Source organism: Herpailurus yagouaroundi, unplaced genomic scaffold, assembly GCF_014898765.1.
Source record: "Herpailurus yagouaroundi ecotype Mexico unplaced genomic scaffold, PumYag 28, whole genome shotgun sequence".
NCBI lineage: Eukaryota > Metazoa > Chordata > Mammalia > Carnivora > Felidae > Herpailurus > Herpailurus yagouaroundi.
The window spans coordinates 15,820,979-15,842,736 of NW_024412376.1; the positions used below are offsets into that span (position 1 = coordinate 15,820,979).

Below are 21,758 nucleotides of genomic sequence, written 5' to 3' on the forward strand. Positions count from 1 at the left end.
TTCTGCTTGAGTTCCTCTATTATACCATTTCCCAAATGTGTCTAATCACCAATAATAGACCCAAGTTCCAGATCTAGGAACTGTATAATTCTTGAAAAATCTATATTTTTAACAGCCTCTTAATATCAGCCAAATTGGTGGGTAGTTTAAAGGTAAATTGAATGGTAGATGATTCATACATTGTGATTATATTTTTATGAATGTATACTTCCTTTAAATATTTATAAGTGAAGGAATATTTGGATTTGCTCATTTGGGATTCATTTTCCATAAATTATCTGTCAGGTATTTGTATTTTTGTTTTAATATCCTTGGGCTTCTCTGTTCATCCTTTAGAAAAGATCTTATTTACATTTTATTTATTATGCATTTCTAAGAAAACTATGTCGCTTTTAAAAGCGGATACCAAAGCATAACAATAATTATTACCAAAACTTAAACACAAATATTAAAATTTCTTGACTACTGAACTTTGGAGCTCATTCAACTTTGTCTGTTAAATATCAAATAAGTGTAAATTCAATAAATAACAACTTGAAAGGGTATATGTGGTGATTTGTGTCACACCTGAAAAATATTCTAAAATAAATGATTATCTTAAAACTTCCATAATTATTTTCTTTATTTAGTTTATATATGGACATTTCATTGTTTATATCAATTCTTGTTGGATATGGACAATTCATTACAGATTGCTTGCATTCATTTTTTAAATTTTTAAAACTTTTTTAATGTTTATTTATTTTTGAGAGACAGAGCACGAGCAAGGGAGGGGCAGAGAGAGAGGGAGACACAGAATCTGAAGCAGGCTCCAGGCTCTGAGCTGTCAGCACACAGCCTGATGTGGGGCTCGAACCCATGAACCATGAGATCATGACCTGAGCCGAAATCAAATGCTTAACTGACCGAGCCACCCAGGCACCCCTAGATTGCTTACATCCTTGTAATAATTTGGGGAAAGTTAGGAAATGATTCTGAGTAACATCTTTTGTCTTTCAGTATGAGTTCAGATGAAACAAATGATGTCTATCAGGCTCCTAGTTTTTGTTTGTTATACTCTGGCTCACATAAACAGACTAACTTCACTTTTAATGAGTTGTTTTTAGAAATCTCACAGGACTTTAAAATCTTCAAATGGCTAACAGTTTCTTTATTAACAAGAGTTGTGCTATTTGTCACTCAATTTACAAATGAAACATCTGCGATGTTTCAGGACAGATTTGGCTTTCCTGCTTGTTTAAAGAATGTTCTGGCAGACCTGGCTTATTGAATTTATCCATAAATGAACAGATCCATTTATCTGTACTTCCTACTAAAACAAAAAATAAACTGAATAAGGAGTAAAAGTGGCATTAACACACAGGAGGATGAAAGTAACAGGAAAGAAGACAGTGACAGATGAGCGATGATGACATATTTTAGGAAGCTTCAAAATGAATGCACTTGTGAAAACTGACTTAACAGAGCTGAAACCTAAGCTAACAGGGGGAGCCCAAAAGGAAGAAAATAATATCCTCACACTTTCAGAAATGTAAGGTAGCTCGGACTTCAGAAAGTAAGAGCTAGAAAAGAAATAAAAGGAGAACAATTGATTTAAACTTTGTAGAAAGAAGACTGAGATTTCGCTTTCAGAAAATTATTTTAATGTTTATTTATTTTTGAAAGACAGAGACAGAGTATGAGCAGGGGAGGGGCAGAGAGAGAGGGAGACACAAGATCTGAAGCAGGCTCCAGGCTCTGAGCTGTCAGCACAGAGCCCAATGCAGGGTTTGAACTGACGTACAGTGAGATCATGACCTGAGCCAAAGTCGGACACTTAACCAACTGAGCTACCCAGGCGCCCCAAAAGGCTGAGATTTCTATTCCTGATCTTCTTGCACTTGTCCTTCAGAGTAGAAATTGCCTTTTTGCCTTCTGAAGTGGGCAGAAAGCAGGACAGAAAAAAAAAATCTTGGAGAGGTTGTGCCAAGAGCTTCAGGAGTAGGGACTTCAGGCATGGGTGGCATCTATCATGTGTCATTGTACTAAAAAAAATAGAGATTACATGAGGCTTGCACACTGTATGGTGAAACTCTTGTTCTCCCTAAAATGCTGAAAGCCAGTTCTAAACTCCTTTCATTGAGTAGTAGTAGTCAGAAGAATACACCTCTGGAAAAAGATCTATAGATGCTGACAATTGGAGAACCACAAAGGAAAAATCTGTGCAGCCATGTTTTATCCTACAGTTGAGACCATTACTCAATGAACCATCCACTACTAACTGAGTTCCAAATAGTTCTTATTGCCTCATTCTTAAATAAAAACAGAGACCATTCTATAATATTAACAATAATCTAAAATTTAAAAAAAAGAAGCAGAGGCTAGAAGAAACATACAGAGAAAAATAAAGAGAAAAGAGGAGAAAGTTAAAGAAAAAGAATTGACTCAAGAGAAAATGAAGAGAGCAGAAGAGACCATTAAAACAAATCATCTCTAGGTAGATTAGACAATTGCATGCATGAAGTAAGATCCTTCTAGGACAGGAATAAAAGGAGTCATTCAGAGCATAACAGGAGCAAATAGTAAACCAAAGTTTTCACTTTGGTGAAAAGAATCAGTAGAGCATTTGGAAGATGAAGTGAAGAAATCTCCTAAGAAGTTATATCAAGATATACAGAAGTAGAAAAGAAAGAATATGAAAATCAGAACATCGATACAGAGGATTACTATCTGATTAGAATGAAAGAATGGAAGAAAATAGAGGTTCCCATGAAAAAAAGGAATTGATAGATTAGCTGCCATATTAACCATTGAGAGGGACTTCGTTGCTCTGATAGAAAGTGTGTTGAATTAGTAGCTCTGATAGGGAATTTGTTGACTATTAAGATGAGACGATTATTAGTACTAAGGAAAACAACATGCTACTCAAGAGTTAGAGCAAACTACCACACGTAACCATGAACCTAATTACATGTTCATAGCACGTAAGCACTGAATATTAATTTAACCATAAATATTTATGTAACTAAATTTTGAGTATTATGGGAGAGTTAAGTGTGTGGAGTGTGGTATAAAAGAATTTTTTTTTCCTTATAGGAAATGGATAATTTTACAAATTTAAAAACCAAGCATAGTATAATAGCAATTTGGATATATGACTATAAATCTTAGTGGAGTATCTAAAGAAAGGCTGCCTCTGAGAAGCTAGAACTGAACCAGGGGTAAGATGGGTGGGACAAAAATATAACTGATTTTTTTATGCTTTCTATATTCTTTGAACTTTTTAAATGATATCCATGAATTATATTGATAATTTTTAAATGAAGTACTTTTTCAAGTGAGGCCCTTGGGGCCAGAAACATGACCCTTTCTTAGATTGTCAAAGTTGGGATTTGGTTTTACTCTACCTATAAAATTAGCCTTTCATTTATTTTATGGATGCTGACAGAAGACGCAAGACTCTGAGTCAGAGACAAACGAATGTATTACTCACTGTAAGCAAGTAACACAAGCATCAGCGAATTTGCCTAACTGCTCCGTTGCCCTCAAATTTCACTGGGGTGATGAACCAGGCACTGATGGGTATCACGTACACTCTGTGTCCATGACACGGCTGTGGCACACTGAGTTTGGGCAATCCACTGGCTTTATAGCAAGCTGGAAGCAAGCCTTCTCTTTGTCTAAAGGCACAACATGGTCTCATCTCTCAAAATTAGCAGCTGTATGGACAACCCTGAGAAATGGCTCGGGTAAAAGAATAGTCAGGGCCTGCAGTCTTGGCACATACCCAGCAAGTCATCCAAGGAGGACTGTCTCTCCCAAGCCAGGTCCCGGCTCTCTGATTTACCAGCTGTGATGTAGGGCAAGTCTCTGGTTGTGAAAGGCTCATTTTTCATATATGCATGATAGTGAAAATACTGATTACCTTGAGCCTGAAATAATGTATGTGAAGCACCCAGCAGAGTTCTAGGCATACAATAGACAGTGAAGTCATTTTTATCTTCCTCAAAAAAATACACCCCCCCCCCCAAAACGTGCAGGTTCTGGTATTTTCCAGAATCTGTAAATGAACACTGTATGGACACTTGCAAGTTATTAATCTAAGTCTCCATCTTGTCAATTGTAAAGTGAGGATGGCAAAATCCTCACAAAATAATGGAAGCACATCAGAGGCAGTTTAATGTTATCTACTGCTTACTTTACTAATACATACTAATAGGTACTCATCCAACTTTACTGCTTATATTACAGGAGCATTATTTTCATTAAAAATCAAATAATGGATGGAAACCATTTTGACAATAAATTTCATATACTGAAAAAAAATAAAATTAAAATTAAAAAAAATCAAATAATGGGAAGAAATTTTATATCAATAATGCTATGCACAGTGACTTGCTAAAGATCCTAACACAATTTCAACTTTCATTTAAAGTAAATATAATCGGGGGCTCCTGGGTGGTTCAGTCGGTTAAGCATCTGACTTTGGCTCAGGTCATGATCTCATGGTTCGTGAGTTCAAGCCCCACGTTGGACTCTGTGCTGATGGCTCAGAGCCTGGAGCCTGTTTCGGATTCTGTGTCTCCCTCTCTCTCTGCCCGTCCCTTGCTCCTGCTCTGTCTCTCTCTGTCTCTCAAAAATAAATAAGTGTTAAAAAAAATTAAAAAAATAAACTAAATATAATCACTCTTTCTTTGAAATTCGGTTGTGAAAGGAATTAAGGTTTACTTATACAATATGTATTTTTTGAACATTAATTTTTACTAGAAAAGGCAAACTTATCAACAGATGCTTTTTAAAGATGTTGTTTATTCAAGGGTAATCAATTTACAATACGATAAAATAGCTGTTGTAAGAAGAATTTTGCATGTGTGTGATTATGCATATTTCTCTGAAGAGGTCCTTAGCTTACATCAGCTTCCTTAAGTAACCATCAATAATACTGAGATTTCACTGGTGGTGGATTGATAAGCTTTATAATCATCTCTAAAATCAAATGACAACAAATTCCAGATTAGAACACTAGTTAGAATCTCCCTTCTAGTGCTCCAAAAATCCAATTTCTCCAGAAAGTTTTTTGACCTTTATAGAATCATAAGAAACTACCAAAACACTCAAGTAAATATATAAAATTAATGGGGGAATTCCTTATATTTTCGAAAGTTTAATTACATTTCTCTGATTTTTTGAAAGAATTATTTATGTATCTTCTACTTTATTTTTTTAATGTTTATTTATTTATTTTTGAGAGAGAGAGAAAGAGAGAGAGCACACAAGCAGGGGAGGGGGAGAGAGAGAGGGAGATGCAGAATCCGAAGCAGGCTCCAGGCTCTGAGCTGTCAGCATAGAACCTGACGCAGGGCTCCAACCCACGAACTGTGAGATCATGACCTGAATCAAAGTTGGACACAACTAACTGAGCCACCCAGGTGTCCCTGTTATCTTTTACTTTAAATGTAATAATTAATACTGACTGAAATATATCATTTCTTGCATTATATAAATATAAAATTTGAAAAGTCATATTAATTAGAGAACTCATTTTCATGAAAAATGTTTCAATGCCTTTGAAAGGCAGTGTACTTAGAGGTTAAAGTTCTAAGAGGTACTTAGAGCTGGACTCCCAGAGTTGTAAATTCAGCTCTATAATTTCTTCCTTGTAATGTCAGGTGAGCTGACTTGTTAGTTTCCTCATCTCTAAAATAAGGATAATACAGTTTATCTGTCTTATAAACTTGTAGTAAGGAATAAGTGAGTTGAGAAATAATGTAAAGTATTTAAAATTGGACAGAAACATACACAAGAATGAAACTGGACCACTTTCTTACACCATACACAAAAATAAACTCAAAATGAATAAAAGACCTAAATGTGAGACAGAAAACCATCAAAACCCTAGAGGAGAAAACAGACAACAATCTCTTTGACCTCAGCCACAGCAACTTCTTACTCCACATGTCTGCGAAGGTAAGGGAATAAAAGTAAAAATGAACTATTAGGACCTCATCAAGATAAAATGCTTCTTCACTGCAAAAGAAACAATCAACAAAACTAAAAGGCAACCAATGGAATGGAAGAAGATATTTGCAAATGACATATCAGATAAAGGGTTAGTATCCAAAATCTATAAAAAACTTACTAAACTCAACACCTGAAAAACAAATAATCCAGTGAAGAAATGAGGAGTAGACACGAATAGACACTTTTCCAACATCCAGACGGTCAACAGACCCATGAAAAGATGCTTGACATCACTCATCATCAGGGAAATACAAATCAAAACCACACTGAGATACCACCTCACACTGGTCAGAGTGGCTAAAATTAACAACTCAGGAAACAACACATGTTGGTGAGGATGTGGAGAAACAGGAACACTCTTGCACTGTTGGTGGGAATGCAAACTGGTGCAGCCACTTTGGAAAACAGTGTGGAGGTTCCTCAAAAAATTAAAAACAGAACTACCCTACAGCCCAGCAATAACACTACTAGGAATTTATCCAAGGGCTACAGGAGTGCTGATTCATAGGGTCACATGTACTCCAATGTTTACAACAGTGCTTTCAACAATAGCCAAATCATGGAAAGATCCCAAATGTCCATCAATTGATGAATGGATAAAGAAGATCTGGTTTATAGATGCAATGGAATACCACTTGGCAATGAGAAAGAATGAAATCCTGCCATTTGCAACACCATGGATGGAACTAGAGGGTATTATGCTAAGTGAAATAAGTCAGACAGAGAAAGACAGAGACCATATGTTTCCACTCATATGTGGAACTTGAGAAACTTAACAGAAGACCATGGGGGAAAGGGAGGAGGGAAAGGTAGTTTTGAACAAAAAGGGAGGCAAATCCAGAAGGACTCTTAAATACAGAGAACAAATTGAAGGTTAATGTGGGGGCAGGGGAGAGGGGAAAAGGAGTGATGGGTATTGAGGAGGGCACTTGCTGTGATGAGCACTGGGTGTCGTATGTAAGCGATGAATCACGGGAATCTACCCCATAAGCAAGAACACAGTATACACTGTATGTTAGCTAACTTGACAATAGATTATATTAAAGAAAGAGTAACAGAGAAACTAAAAAAAAGATATGTTAAAAGAAAACCAATTAATAAAAATCATACCCCCCAAAACAAAACAAAACAAAACAAGATAAAATAAAATAAAATAAAATAAAATAAAATAAAATAAATAAAATAGTGTCTACTACATAGTGAGTACAATAGATATATTACCTATTATGATATTATAGACAATATTGCAAAACCGATAATTAGTCAAGAGGTGTTCTTATAAAAGTAAATTAGAAATATTAGGAACTAATAAAAATACTTATCAGTATGGGGCAACTGGGTGGCTCAGTCAGTTAAGTGTCTGACTTCGACTCGGGTCACGATCTTGCGGTTCATGCATTCGAACCCCGCATCAGGTTCTGTGCTGACAGCTCGGTGCCTGGAGCCTGCTTTGGCTTCTGTGTCTCCCTCCCTCTCTGCTCCTCCCCTGCTCGTGCTTTGTCTCTCTCTCAAAAATAAAGAAATATTAAAAAAAATTTTTAAATAAAATTAAATAAATAAATAAACATTAAAAATGTTTAAAAATACTTATCAGTTTCATAAAGAGCCAAAAATGGAGTCAGAAAAGATGTGTTATTGTTTCTATATATACTTACTTAATGTTTGAGATAGACACCTAGGCAATGCTTATTCAAAAATGGACAATACCTCAGTTTTAATCAGGTCAGCTGATTAAAGTCATAGATTATAGTCATCTTTTTTAACATTACTACTTCACTAAGCCAAGACTTTTTAAGAGAAAATAAAAAACACCATATCCTGTTTATGTGTCTTGTCTCAGAAAGAGAACCTAGTGTCCTCTCTTACACAAGAAGTTATTCATTTCCAAAACAGTAGAATGTGATTAATTGCCTTTTGATTTAGTTTTCTTTTGATGTGGTCAGAACGTATCTTTAATTTATATGTCATGTTTTAATGAAGAAATTCAGAATCACACCCACCAAATTGACATGTATTTTTTTAATCCATATGTTGTTAAAGACATCATGGTACAGTACTTTCAACAAAGGAATGTCAATAAACAGATGTTTTTCAGGATATGATTTATGACAGAAGTTCTACAAAGTGTGTTTTTCTTTGCCAAGTAATTCCTTTCAAGCCCTTCTTTTTAAAAGAATTATGTAATGTTTCTCATTTTATGCCAAAAAAAATAGCCAGGATATGAATTTGACATCACATGCATGGTGAGAGCTTGGAAAAGATTCTAAGAATGCTATTCACTCTCATACAAAAGGTCACAGAATTAATCCTCCAAGCCAACATTTGAAACTGGCCGTCCAGAGAGCCTTGGAAGTTTGGAAAATTAATGTGCATGTGTTCAAAATATACTTGTGCATACACTTCTAATAAGCCCCATCGCAAGACAGAGAACATTGTGTCCACCTGATTTTACAATTGCCTTTTGAAGAGAGAACTTTGTAGATCTACAGGATCCTACTTCCAGGATCACTTAATCTAGCTGAGCCAGGAGAAAACAACTTTTGAAGAGTGGACGGTATGAATTATTTTAGTGTGCTAGGGACTCTGACTTGAAGGGATCATCAAGTGATCCTCCTGGGGCTCTAAAAAATTCAACAGCTTCACATGTCTGTCCATTTATAACTCTCAAATTATGTTAATTGGACCTCACCAAGAGTATTCACTGTAGAGCATGCATTATTATAACTTTATGTCCAGGGTCTACATGAAAATGCCAGTTTGGAGAACGTGGTTACATTTAGTAGTGCTGCTGATTATTTCTTGTTAAAGCTTAAATAGGCTTTATGCGTGATTTCATTCAGCCATCTTTTCGCCCATCATATATAATTCTGGGGAAGGGTAGATGGAGCAGTCTGGAGCAGTAGAATATACTAGTAATCCTTAATAACTGATATCTATTGAGTGCTTACTAAGTGTCACGATACTTGTCTAAGCACTTTACATGTATTAAGTCATATATGTTCACAAGGTTTCTCCAGAGCAAGTTCTATTGCTACATTCATTTTGGACCAAAGAACTCTGAAATATAGTGAGGTGAAATAATCTACCTACTGTCACAAAGTTTAGGCAAACAAATCCACCTGAAATGCTCACTGACATGCTGAATTTCAGTGGGAATACTTTAAAGAAAGGGGCTGGCTAGAGAGTTCTCAGGTAAGAACTGTATTTGAAGAAACTTGGGTTTGTTTGTTTTATTCCTCTGGTCCAAGAACTACAAATACTTGGTAATCCTTTAAAATTATTTTTGTCACTGGAGCGCCTGGGTGGCTTAGTCAGTTAAGCATCCAGCTTTGGCTCAGGTCATGATCTCACAGTTTGTGGGTTCGAGCCCCACATCGGGCTCTGTGCTGACAACTCAGAGCCTGGAGCCTGCTTCAGATTCTGTGTCTCCCTCTCTCTGCCCCTCCTCTGCCTGTGCTCTGTCTCTCTCTCTCTCTCTCTCAAAAATAAGCAGTAAAAAAAATATAAAAAAAAGATTACCTTTGTAATATACTTTTCCAATTATATATATATATATATATATATATATATATATATATATATATGTTTGTGAGTGATGAATTATCTGGAATACCAACATGCAAATACTTTCTGGAAGGGAAATGTGGGCAGAATGCTGGTCTGTGCCATCCAGTCATCTCACTTTGTGCGAAGCCAAATTCAGTTTGTTTTGGTGAGCATAGGATTATGTCACACATATTCTAGAGGACGATTTCTTGACCCTTGTAAGACCTGGTGAAACCCCCTAGTCCTACGGCAAAAGACTCTTAACACCTAGAACTTTCAAGTCTTCTAGATTCAGAGATTTTTTTTCCTCTGATATTACTGCTGCATGTTTATGGACCACTTCTTCAATGTTACAAAGATGACCAACTGAAAGTTGTCACATAGGATTGCTTCTCGGCACCCTGTTCTTCCAATTCCCCGGATATACTTGCCTCCTCAAATATACTATACAGGTGATCTTGGGAACTATGCCTTTCGGCATTTTGGTATTAATTTTATAGAAACCACTCAAATATCTTTTTGAGGGTCTTTTCTGGAAATATAGATCTTTAGTAGACATCTATAGCATTCTGTAAAGGAATAAATGAATGATCAAAATAAATAAATGTGATTGGATATTTAAATATACAGCTTTTCTCCTCCGTGAAAGACAGATTTATATAAAGGTACAGCTAGCTATTCTACAGTAAATAACATACCCAAGCTGGAACAATTTTATTTGGATACTTGTTAGTCATTCACCAAAGATTGTTTCCCAGTTGTACCCTGAACAGCAGAATAGTAGTATGATATCATACATTACTTTTAAAAATAATTACTTTGAACTCTTTCAGATTGACATTAACACTTTCTTGTCCAATGGATCTCAAGAATTTTCCAATGGACGTGCAAACATGTATAATGCAACTGGAAAGTTGTAAGTATGAACAGCTTACTTTTTCTGGGCACTTTAAAAAGTGTAGTAGATATAAATTTTAATGGGTTATGTAATTTATAATTTTGTAATTGTTTTTGTCAGATATTTACTAAACAGGCATGTTATCTTTCACAGCATATTGAAAGTGATGTCTATCAACACATGCAGTCTATACTATTATAAATAAATTGAGGACCTAGGAATAACATTTTTAGGCTTGAAAAAAAGCCATACCCCTATACAAATTACCAAAGGTAAAAAATATAATAATCATTAAAGACAAACCACCATTTTTCTTTGAGTGCTTGCTATAGGCCAAGCATTTTGCATATGTTATTTTCAATACTCACAAAAAAGATATTGCTGTCCCTATGTTTCCATATGTCAAAGTGGCCATTTTGAGTGCTTGAGTATTGTGTTCCAATTTATGGAGGTGGTGACAGCAGACCATCTGGTTCCCAAGCTTATGCTTACTTTGAACCGTTTTGCCACCACCCAGCTAATATTTATTCAGAGTATACTCTGCTGGGTATGTAATATATGTTATCTCAGAAGAAGGAAAATTTCTCACACTTTATCAGAGATTTAGCCAAGCTTACAACCATTCCTTTAAATTTTGTCTTGTAAAGTGGATCCATGTACATCACTCATTAATGTTAACATATAAAAATTTCAAGTTTTTCTGTTTCTCTGAACTTATCTATAGAATCAGCCCAAACTTAGGGGCATCAGGGTGGCTTGGTCGGTCATGCCTCCAACTCTTGGTTTCAACTGAGGTCACGATCTCATGGTTAATGAGTCTGAGCCCCGCATCAGGGTCTGCGCTGACAGCACAGAGCCTGCCTGGGATTCTCTCTCTCCCTCTCTCTCTGCCCCTCCTCTGCTCTCTCTTTTGCTCAAAATAAATAAACTTTATTTTTTTTTCTTTTTTTTTATTTATATATGAAATTTATTGTCAAATTGGTTTCCATACAACACCCAGTGCTCACCCCAAAAGGTGCCCTCCTCAGTACCCATCACCCACCCTCTCCTCCCTCCCACCCCCCATCAACCCTCAGTTTGCTCTCAGTTCTCAACAGTCTCTTATGCTTTGGCTCTCTCCCACTCTAACCTCTTTTTTTTTTTTTCCTTCCCCTCCCCCATGGGTTCCTGTTAAGTTTCTCAGGATCCACATAAGAGTGAAACCATATGGTATCTGTCTTTCTCTGTATGGCTTATTTCACTTAGCATCACACTCTCCAGGTCCATCCACGTTGCTACAAAAGGCCATATTTCATTTTTTCTCATTGCCACGTGGGAATGCAAATTGGTGCAGCCGCTCTGGAAAGCAGTGTGGAGGTTCCTCAGAAAATTAAAAATAGACCTACCCTATGACCCAGCAATAGCACTGCTACGAATTTATCCAAGGGACACAGGAGTACTGATGCATAGGGGCACTTGTACCCCAATGTTCATAGCAGCACTCTCAACAATAGCCAAATTATGGAAAGAGTCAAAAAAAATAAACTTTAAAAAAAAGAAAGAAAAAGAATCAGCCCAAAGTTAATTGTTTTTCAGTGTTCAATGCCATAAAAAAGGAATCATTGTGTAATCTTTTTTATGTGGTACTGTGTCATAATGGGGGGGGGGGGAGTTTGTCTGTTGGATTCCTTGAGGAGAATTTGAAGGTGGGTCTCCAGATTTGCCGGCCTCAGAGGCAAGGTTTGTAGTGTGGTGGATCCGTCACTAGATGGCGAGCCTACTTCATGGGGGAATGTGGCCATGTCTCTTCTTGAAGCAAGAAAGTGGAAATCTCTCTTTCTTTATTCATAACTCCTTCTTGTTAAATTTAAATGCATTACTTTTATAAATAGTTCTTAAATTGTAAGCATTCGCAGGAATAAAGTTAGTTGGGAGTGCTATTTAGAAATCTAAATGGGGAGGGGCAACAAAAGATTCCCAGAAGTAGAGCAGTGGATACCATGAAGGCATTTTGAGGATAGGCTGATTCTGTATCTTGGTTGCAAACAAAATGAGGTACATAGAAGGGTATCAGGAAAAAAATCATATGCAAAATATCTAAGACAAATGACTGCCCTAATTACTAAACCAGACATGCTGGATGTTACCTGATGAAGTTTTGGGGTGATGGGGGGTTCATAGGGTCCAGAGCCAATAGCCAAGAAAGAATTCTTGAAGACATCTTTGGTGCAGAAAGGCGATTTTATTAAAGCAAGGGGACAGGACCCACGGGCAGGAAGAGCTGCATGGGGTCATGACCAGTAACTCATTGTATACCCTCAGGTTGGGAGGGGGTCAGGGATAGAGTAAGTCTCTAAGGAATTTTGGAAACACGTTTCCAGGACCCTGAGGGTCTAGCTGTTGCTAGGGAAACACCATTTATTACCGTTTAATACTACCTCAGTCATGAGATCCTTTAGATATATATCTGGGGCCATAAGCTTGGAGTATGATTGCCAGCATATATCTTGGGGCAGTTGAGATAAAGGAAGTTGACTTACAGGATCCTCCAGGTTGGGATAATGTTAAGCTAAGGTTCTCTTTTGCTCCCAGCAAAGTGTCATCCTTGAGGCAGCTGAGCTCCTAAAGGGAGGTCACTCTGCCAGTCTCAAGGACTTGTCAATGGGCTATAGGCAGTAAGGGAATTTAATTTTCCATTTGCCTTAGTTTCCCACATTACCATGGCAAGCACTTTAACCCCTTTTCTTTGTTCTTGGGCAGCCAGGAGTGTTTGAGGAATAGCACACAGATCCCACCTGGGGTTGGGGGTGCTAGCTTGTGCTTTAACCTTCAGCCTGCCTCATGCTCCCTTGTCATTATCCAATAAGCAGGAGGAGCAGTTCAAGAGTTAGGAGCAAGAAAAGGATTTGCTCAATATTATGCTTTTAATGTTCTTAAAAATTCTCTCAGTCAAATGAACCACAGTTATTTAAGAAGGTTTCATAGGGTGCCCGGTGGCTCAGTTGGTTGATGTCCGGCTTCAGCTCAGGTCATGATCTCATAGTTCATGAGTTTGACCTCCACACTGGGCTAGCTGCTATCAGCACAGAGCGTGCCTCAGATTCCCTGTCCCCGTCTCTATCTGCCCCTTCCCCACTACCACTCCCTCTCTCTCAAAAATAAATAAACATCTTTTTTAAAAGAAGTTTTTATAATATTCAGAAAAAAAAAAGAGAGAAGAAAAGTAGGGACAAAGGGGGATGATGTGGAAGGTAGAAACAATAGAGGTTGATACTCTAAGGGAGGCAAAATTTTATCTTTACCCTCGTATCCTTTTTCAGCTGGGCTTGAGAATTAAACAGACATAACACAGATTAACAGGAGAAAAGGATACAAATTTTTTAATGTAAGTTTTATGTAATGTGGGATTCCTCAGAATGAAATGAAGACTGAGAAATGGCAAAACCTAAATGTTTTATAGCAGGTTGAACAAGGAGAGGCCATTGTGCAAAGGTAACTAAACTATGTGGGGGAAGCTCAAAGAAGATAAGAATTATTTTAACGAGGTCTGTACAGAATTCTCTGGGCTTTGATTCCCTACTGAAGAATGTTTCTTTTTTCCTGGTATAGGGAACACATCTTTCACATGAGAGTTTTTATCTCCCGTTTTCAGGGAAAAAAGGGGGGGGGGATTAGAGTGTCCTTCCGGCATCGGCTATTTTTCAAGCATCCTTAGCTCAAAATAATCCTTGTGCTAACGTGGCATATTTGGGGGCGGCAAGAGGCTACCACCCTTCATTTGCTTTGACACAAAATGGAACAGAGTCTCTAGGAGCAGATGAGCTCAGAGCTTAGGTAAATAGAATCATACTGGAAATATTAACAGAGAAAAAAAGTAGGATGAGAAATAAATGTGGAAGGGAATATTAACAAATCTCATCTTCATATATTCGAGGTTTGGGGAATTTAGCTATAGAAAGCCAAAAAGGAGGAGTTAGAAGTGGGGATACACTATTAAAAGCCATATAGGAAGTGGTTCAAACAGTAAGATAAAATTTCTGAAGGAGGATAGAAAGGGAAACAAAGAAGAAAGGACCCTTTAGAAATGACTGCATTTAGAGGTTGTTGGAAGGACTTCCAGTCAAGGGATGTTCCTAGATAGCAAATTAAAATCAGTATCATTCGATCTCAAAAGAAACTGCTGAGATCTGTTTAACAGCATCAAATGCTACCAAAAAAAAAAAAAAAAAAATTAAGGCAACTGAAAACAGAGCCATTGTTATTTATGACAAAGACAAATGTGGTTAGAATGGTGAGGGTCAAATCTGGATTTGAAGTTTTATGGGTTTTCTTAAGTCCATGATGAGAAAGTGGGAGTGGTGAGTAACATCTATGACTCCGTGAATGTTAGTTACTAAAGAAAGATGGGAAAAAGTACAGTGCCTGAGGGATAACTGGGTCATAGGAACTTCTTTTTTAGAGTAAGGAAAGGATACTGGGCTATTTTGCAGGACAAAAAGCTGACATAACAGGACCTTTCATTGTTTCTGCTTTTCCCAGAACATTTCCAAATCAATCAAAAACTCTAAGTGGGAAAACAGAGCCTCCTGCCCCCTCCCTCTTGTTTCGTATTTCCTTTATCAGGAACGAATAGTTTGCCTCACATGTCATTAAACACTTCCTGCTCTCTTATTAAACATTAATCAAGCTCACAACAGAGATACTGTTTATCAAACTTCTTTAGCAGATGCTAAGAAAATCTTGTCAAAGCAGAAGCTACTGAAGTCAAATCCTTCAAGATACTTTTCATGAACTCTTTTAGAGCGATCACTCACTTTTTTTTTTTATTTTAATAACTGTTTAAAGTGACAAGTTAATCTGCTGGAAAGCAAGAGCTATAAGGAAACTAGTGTCTTTTATTGATTGAATTCTGACTGCAAAGGAGAAAAAGAAAGCAAATTGGGTTGAGAGGCATAGGAAATGAGCAAAAAAGACACATAATTTAAAGGCAAAGGGTTTTTTTTTTAATATTTATTTTTTGGGTGGGAGAACACAAGTGGGAGAGGGACAGAGAGAGGGGGACAGAGGATCCAAAATGGGCTCTGTGCTGACAGTCTGACAGAGTTGATCCCAGTGTGGGGGCTTGAACTCACAAACTGTGAGATCATGACCTGAGACCTGAGCTGAAGTCAGATGCTCAACCGACTAAGCCACCCAGGTGCCCCAAAGGCAAAGGGTGTGTGTGTGTGTGTGTGTGTGTGTGTGTGTGTGTGTGTGTTGTTTTGTTTTAATAATCTTGGATTGAGTTCTGTGTATGGTGTCAGGTAGAGGGGTTGCCAAAGCTTCAGTGTGATTTTATCTATGTATCTATCTTTCTATTGGTTTCAGAAGTAGAATTTAGTGATTTGTCACTTACATGTAACACCTAGTGCTCAACACAAGTGCCCTCCTTAATTACCATTACCCATTTAGTAAAGGCAAAGGTTTTAAAGGTCTGTAATGATCCACATTTCTTAAATTCAATGAATGTTCAATAATGTCTGTCACTGGTCAGGATGGTCTTAAGTGACCTGAGCAATGTTCATTCATCTAAGAGTCAGTTGGAAAATATCTATGAAGTATCATATTCCACACAACACAACATACATAAAGCACAAAAGTCCCTGTTTTTAAGGACCTGGAGGACCAGTTGAGGTGTTCTTCCTACAAATGATAAGTATATGTTCATGGATACTGTTAGCACAAAAGGGAAAGTGACTAAGGGAAGAGCAGTGCTGAAAGTGAATAAAATACTCAGAGAAGTATATTTTGTCTAAATTCGCAATGACCTCACACCCCTAAAAGTGTATATTCATGACTTGGATTTAAAATCCTGGGAGACACACAATTCCTAGCATTCGGAGAAGCAAGTTACTGGAAAGAGGTGGGCAGGAAGAGGCCTGGGGAAGAGAAGTCCTGTGATAGAAACTGATGAGATAAATAAATAAATAAATAAATAAATAAATAAATGTATAAGCCAAGGGGAGCATGAAAGGGAATAAATAACTTTCAAGCCAGAACTAAAAAATACTGATTCATTAGCTAGAAAATGGGAAAGGAGAAAAATGAAAGAAATGAAAATATAGTATAGAGGAAGCATAGAAAAAGAGCAAAAATAGCTTTCAGTGCTACCATAATTAAAACAAATGCAAAGGTTAAATTAACATAGCAAAATAGGGATTCTCAAACTAGATGTTAACAAATATTAAGACCCAACAATATGTTGTCAACTAAACACTTTTTAAAACCATTATGCAAAAAATTTTGGGAAAAAAGACAGAAAAAATGTGTATCTAGAAATGTTTCTTAAAAAATTCCCAGATAATAATTTCAATATCAGAAAAAAATAAGTATAGAAAAAAATTATTGGACACAAATGCTTGAGTAACATGTTGATAAAGAAATCATATATAAAGAAGCTGTAATAATTATAAAAACATATTCCATATGACTTCCAAATACATAAAGCAAAAGCAGGCAGAACTACAATTAAAAAAATAGACAAATCAGTAATTTACTTGAAAGCACAGGTATAGATATGGGAACAGAAGTAATTTAAAGATAGATAAAGAGAAACTCATTGTTTTAGCATGCAAGAACATTTACAAAAATGTTACAATTACAAAAGCCACAAAGGAAGCTTTAATCAATTCCTAAAAGTCAACACATGGTGGACTGTGATCTCTCTCTAAAATGCAATATGACTAACTACAATATAAAGTTGCTATAAATTATATTCCAATAATTATTACATATTACTATGCAATGGTAGATCTGGAAACCGATAGCATTTAGTAAGTAACTTTTTGTTTAAAGAAATAAAGGAGATTGTTGAGCTCAAAATCCTGTAAAATAAAATGGATCTTTTATTAAAGAAAGAAAGAAAGAAAGAAAGAAAGAAAGAAAGAAAGAAAGAACTTCGTACTAACAACCATGGAGCTAAGCCTTTTATTCAAGAAGACGAAAAAGGAATAATAGAGCATTCAAAGAATCACAGAAAAAAAACCTAAAACTGGTGCTTTGAAAGCTCTAAGAACCTAGGAGAAACTCTTCAAAGAAAAAAAGAAATTAGATTGCATATAAGAGATGCAGGGTGAAGAGAAGAAAATAATAGTGGGTCCACTAGATTGGAAACAATACAAGAAAATCCTGAGCACTCCATCTTTTCCAGTCATATCTACTGATCAGACATTAGAAAAGAACCTGAGGCAAAAGCTGTATTTGAAAAAGAGAATGAAAAGAAATCCATACCCTGCGGATAGCTAATGGTCATCATAAATTAACGAGAAATTCAAAGACCTGAGACAATAGTGAGAAAAACAGAACATTTTGAGGACTTTTTCAATGACTTGCATAAAGAATTAAGCATAAAGACGGTTCAAGTTTTCTTTTAATCACAAGGATTAAGTGTTGCTTCAGTTACATGAGTTAGAAAAGAGTCGATTCATGAAGAAAATAGTGCAGAAGCTGACTTCTGCTTAAATATGCTGTGTTTCTTGTAAAAATACATAACTTCACCAGAAATTTATTTTAGATTCCTGGATGTTTTGGAATGCAGCCTGAATAAGAAATGGTTGTGAAAATTATAGAGAAATAAGATTGGCAATATTGCTTGGAGACGTGAAGATAAACGAGATTCCTGAAGGTAGTCTTAAAAATAAAGAGCAAAGGGGGCACTTGGATGGCTCAGTGGGTTGACGATCTTTGCAGTTCCTGAGTTCAGGCTCCACATCAGGCTCTCTGCAGTCGTCCTGGGGCCCACTTCAGATCGTGTGCCCTGCCCCTCTTTCTCTCTCTCCCCCACTTGCACACCCTTGTTCTCTCTCAAAAATAAACATGAAAGGAAGAAAGAAAGAAAGAAAGAAAGAAAGCGCAAAAGAGAGGAAAAGAAGATAGCATCATTGAGTTTAATGAAAATTAGAGGACGAACAGAAAAGGTAAAACAGAGAAAGTCACTGAAAACTCTTTGTAACATTTTAACATGTGTTTCCTAGAGATTGTTTTTCAAATATTCTTATTCTATTCATGGAACATACCTTCATGTAGCACTCGCGCTGAACTTCAAGAAAAAATAGAAAACCAAAATTACCTTTTTTCAATATTTAACTATAAATAGAAATGTCTTAGCTGCAATTCAAATGGTGTTTATCATAGTGATTCATTCTGCTGCCATTTAAAATCAACATGAACTAACCACAGTAAAACTGAACTTTATCCTTAGAGTGACCTAGAAAGCTGAATCTCATCACTGAGAATTCCTCCGAAGCCAAAGGAAAGAATGGTGCCCCATGTATACAGGCACACTTCATTTTATTGCGCTTGTACTTGATCGTGCTTCGCAGACATTACGTGTGTTTTACAAGTGGAAGGTTTGTGACAGCCTGCATCAGGCAAGTCCCTCAACACCATTTTTCCAACAGCATTTGCTCACTTTGGGTTCTGGATCGTATTTTGATAATTCTCACAATATTTCAAACTTTTTCATTATTACTATGTTTTTTACAGTGATCTGTGATCAGTGATCTTTGATGTTACTAGTGTAATTGTTTTGGGGCTCCACGAGTCACACCCATATAAGACAGCGAACTCAGTCAATAAATGTATGTGTTTTGACTGCCCCACTGAGCAGCCATCGCCCCATCTCTCTCCCTCTCCTTGGGCCTCCTTATGTTCTGAGACATAATGAAATTAGGCCATCATAACTCTACAGTGGCCTTTTAGTGTTCAGATGAAGGAGAAATTCATAGATCTCTCACTGTATTTATTTAAAAGTTTTTTTTTTTTTGAGAGAGAGAAAGAGAGAGAGAGAGAGAGAGAGAGAGAGAGAGAGAGAGACAGAGAGAATATCCCAAGCAGGTTCTGTACTCAAACTCAGGAACCATGAGATCATGACCTGAGCTGAAATCAAGAGTTGGACATTTAATTGCCTGAGTCACCCAGGTGCCCCCACATATCTCTCACTTTAAATCAAAGCTAGAAGTGATTAAGGTTAGTGAGGAAGGCATGTCAAAAGCTGAGATAAGCTGAAAGTTAGGGATCTTATGCCAATTAGCCAAGTTGGAATGGCCCATTAGCCAATAACAAGGAAAAAGTTTGAAGGCATTCAAGAGTGCTAGTCCAGTGAACACAAATGATAAGAAGGCAAAATTGCTTTACTGCTGATGTGGACAACGTTTGAATGGTCTGGATAGAAGATCAAACCAGCTACCACATTCCCTTAACCCAAAAGGTGTTCCAGAGGAAGGCCCTAACTCTCTGCAATGCTGTGAAGGCTGGGAGAGGTGAGGAAGCTAAAAAAGAAAAGTTTGAAGCTAGCAGAGTTTGGTTCAGGAAATTTAAGGAAGGAAGCTATTTCTATCACATCAAAGCGCAAAGTCAAGCAGCAAGAACTGATGTAGAAGCTGCGGCATGTTATCTAGACGATCTAGCTCAGACAATTAATGAAGGTGGCTACACTAAATAACAGATTTTTCATGTAGAGGAAACAGCCACTTATCGAAAGAAGATGCCATCTAGGATTTTCCTAACTAGAAAAGAGAAATTAGTGCCGGGCTTCAAAGCTTCAAAAGACAGGCTGACTCTCTTGTTAGGGGCAAAGTTAGCTGGTGATTTTAAGTTGAAGTCAATGCTCATTGACCACTCCAAAAATCCCAGGGCCCTTACGAATTATGCTAAATCTACTCTGCCTGTGCTCTAAATGGAACAACAAAGCCTGGATGACAGCACATCTGTCTACAGCATGGTTTACTGAATATTTTAAGCCCACTGTTGAGACCTACTGCTCAGAAAAAAAGATTTGCTTCCAAACAGGACTGCTTATTGACAATGCACTTGGTCACCCAAGAGCTCTGTGGGAGATGGACAGTGAAATTAATGTTGTTTTCAAGTCTGCAAACATGACATGCATTCTGCAGCCCATGGATCAAGGAGTAATTTAATTTTCAAGTCTTATTTTTAATAAACACATTTTGTAACACTATAGCTGCCATACTTAGTGATTCCTCTGATGGATCTGGGCAAAGTAAATTATAAACCTAGAAAGGATATACCATTCTAGGTGCCATTAAGAACATTTGTGATCCATGGGAAGAGGTGGAAATATCAATATGAACAGGAGTTTGGAAGAAGTTGATTCCAACCCTCATGGAAAATTTTGAAGGGCTCAAGACCTCAGAGAGGGAAGTCACTGCAGAAGTGGTAGAGAAGCAAGAGAACTAGAATTAGAAGTGGAGCCTGAAGATGGGGCTGATTTGCTGCAAGCTCATGATCAAACTTGAAAAGGTGAGGAACTCTTTCTTATGGATGAACGAAGAAAGTGGTCTCTTAAGATGGAATCTACTTTTGGTGAAGATGCTGTAAAGATTGTTGAAATGACAACAAAGGATTGAGAGTATTACATAAATTTAGTCAATAAAACAGCAGGAGGGTTTGAGAGGATTGACTCCAGGTTTTGTTGTTGTTGTTGTTGTTGTTGTTGTTGTTGTTGTTTATTTATTTATTTATTTTTAATTTTTTTTAATGTTTTTTTTCAACGTTTATTTATTTTTGGGACAGAGAGAGACAGAGCATGAACGGGGGAGGGGCAGAGAGAGAGGGAGACACAGAATCGGAAACAGGCTCCAGGCTCCGAGCCATCAGCCCAGAGCCGACGCGGGGCTCGAACTCACGGACCGCGAGATCGTGACCTGGCTGAAGTCGGACGTTTAACCGACTGCGCCACCCAGGCGCCCCAATTTTTTTTTTTAACGTTTATTTATTTTTGAGACATAGAGAGACAGAGTATGAACGGGGGAGGGTCAGAGAGAGAGAGGGAGACACAGAATCTGAAACAGGCTCCAGGCTCTGAGCTGTCAGCACAGAGCCCGACGCGGGGCTCAAACTCACGGACTGTGAGATCGTGACCTGAGCTGAAGTCAGCCGCTTAACCGACTGAGCCACCCAGGCGCCCCTAGTTTATTTATTTTTGAAAGAGAGAGAGAGCAAGTACAAGCAAGGAAGAGACAGAGAGCGAGGGAGACAGAATCCCAAGCAGGCTCCGTGTGGTCAGCAGAGAGCCTGATTCAGGGCTCAGTCTCACAAACCGTGAGATCATGAGTTGAGTTGAAATCAAGAGTCAGACACTACACCCACTGAGCCACCCAGGAGCCCCCCCGGCCCCCGGGTTGAAAGGAGGTTGGGGGGTGGGTAAAATGCTGTCTAACAGCATCACATGCCACAGAGAAATCATTGGTGAAAAGTAGTCTGCCGATGCAGCAAACTTCATTGTTGCCTTATTTTAAGAAATTGACACAGCCCCCCCAGTCCTCAACAGCCAGCA

General features: G+C 37.5%; 1 protein-coding gene across 2 annotated transcripts in view; it reads left to right on the top strand.

The window, feature by feature from the left end:
- The window catches only part of GLRA3 (glycine receptor alpha 3), a 198,818-nt gene that overhangs the window by 119,349 nt on the left and 57,711 nt on the right, over positions 1-21,758 (top strand). For both annotated transcript variants that reach the window (XM_040470106.1, XM_040470115.1), the window contains exon 5: positions 10,380-10,462. In XM_040470106.1, coding sequence (XP_040326040.1) covers positions 10,380-10,462 — 83 coding nt within the window. The remainder of the gene's footprint in view (positions 1-10,379; positions 10,463-21,758) is intronic.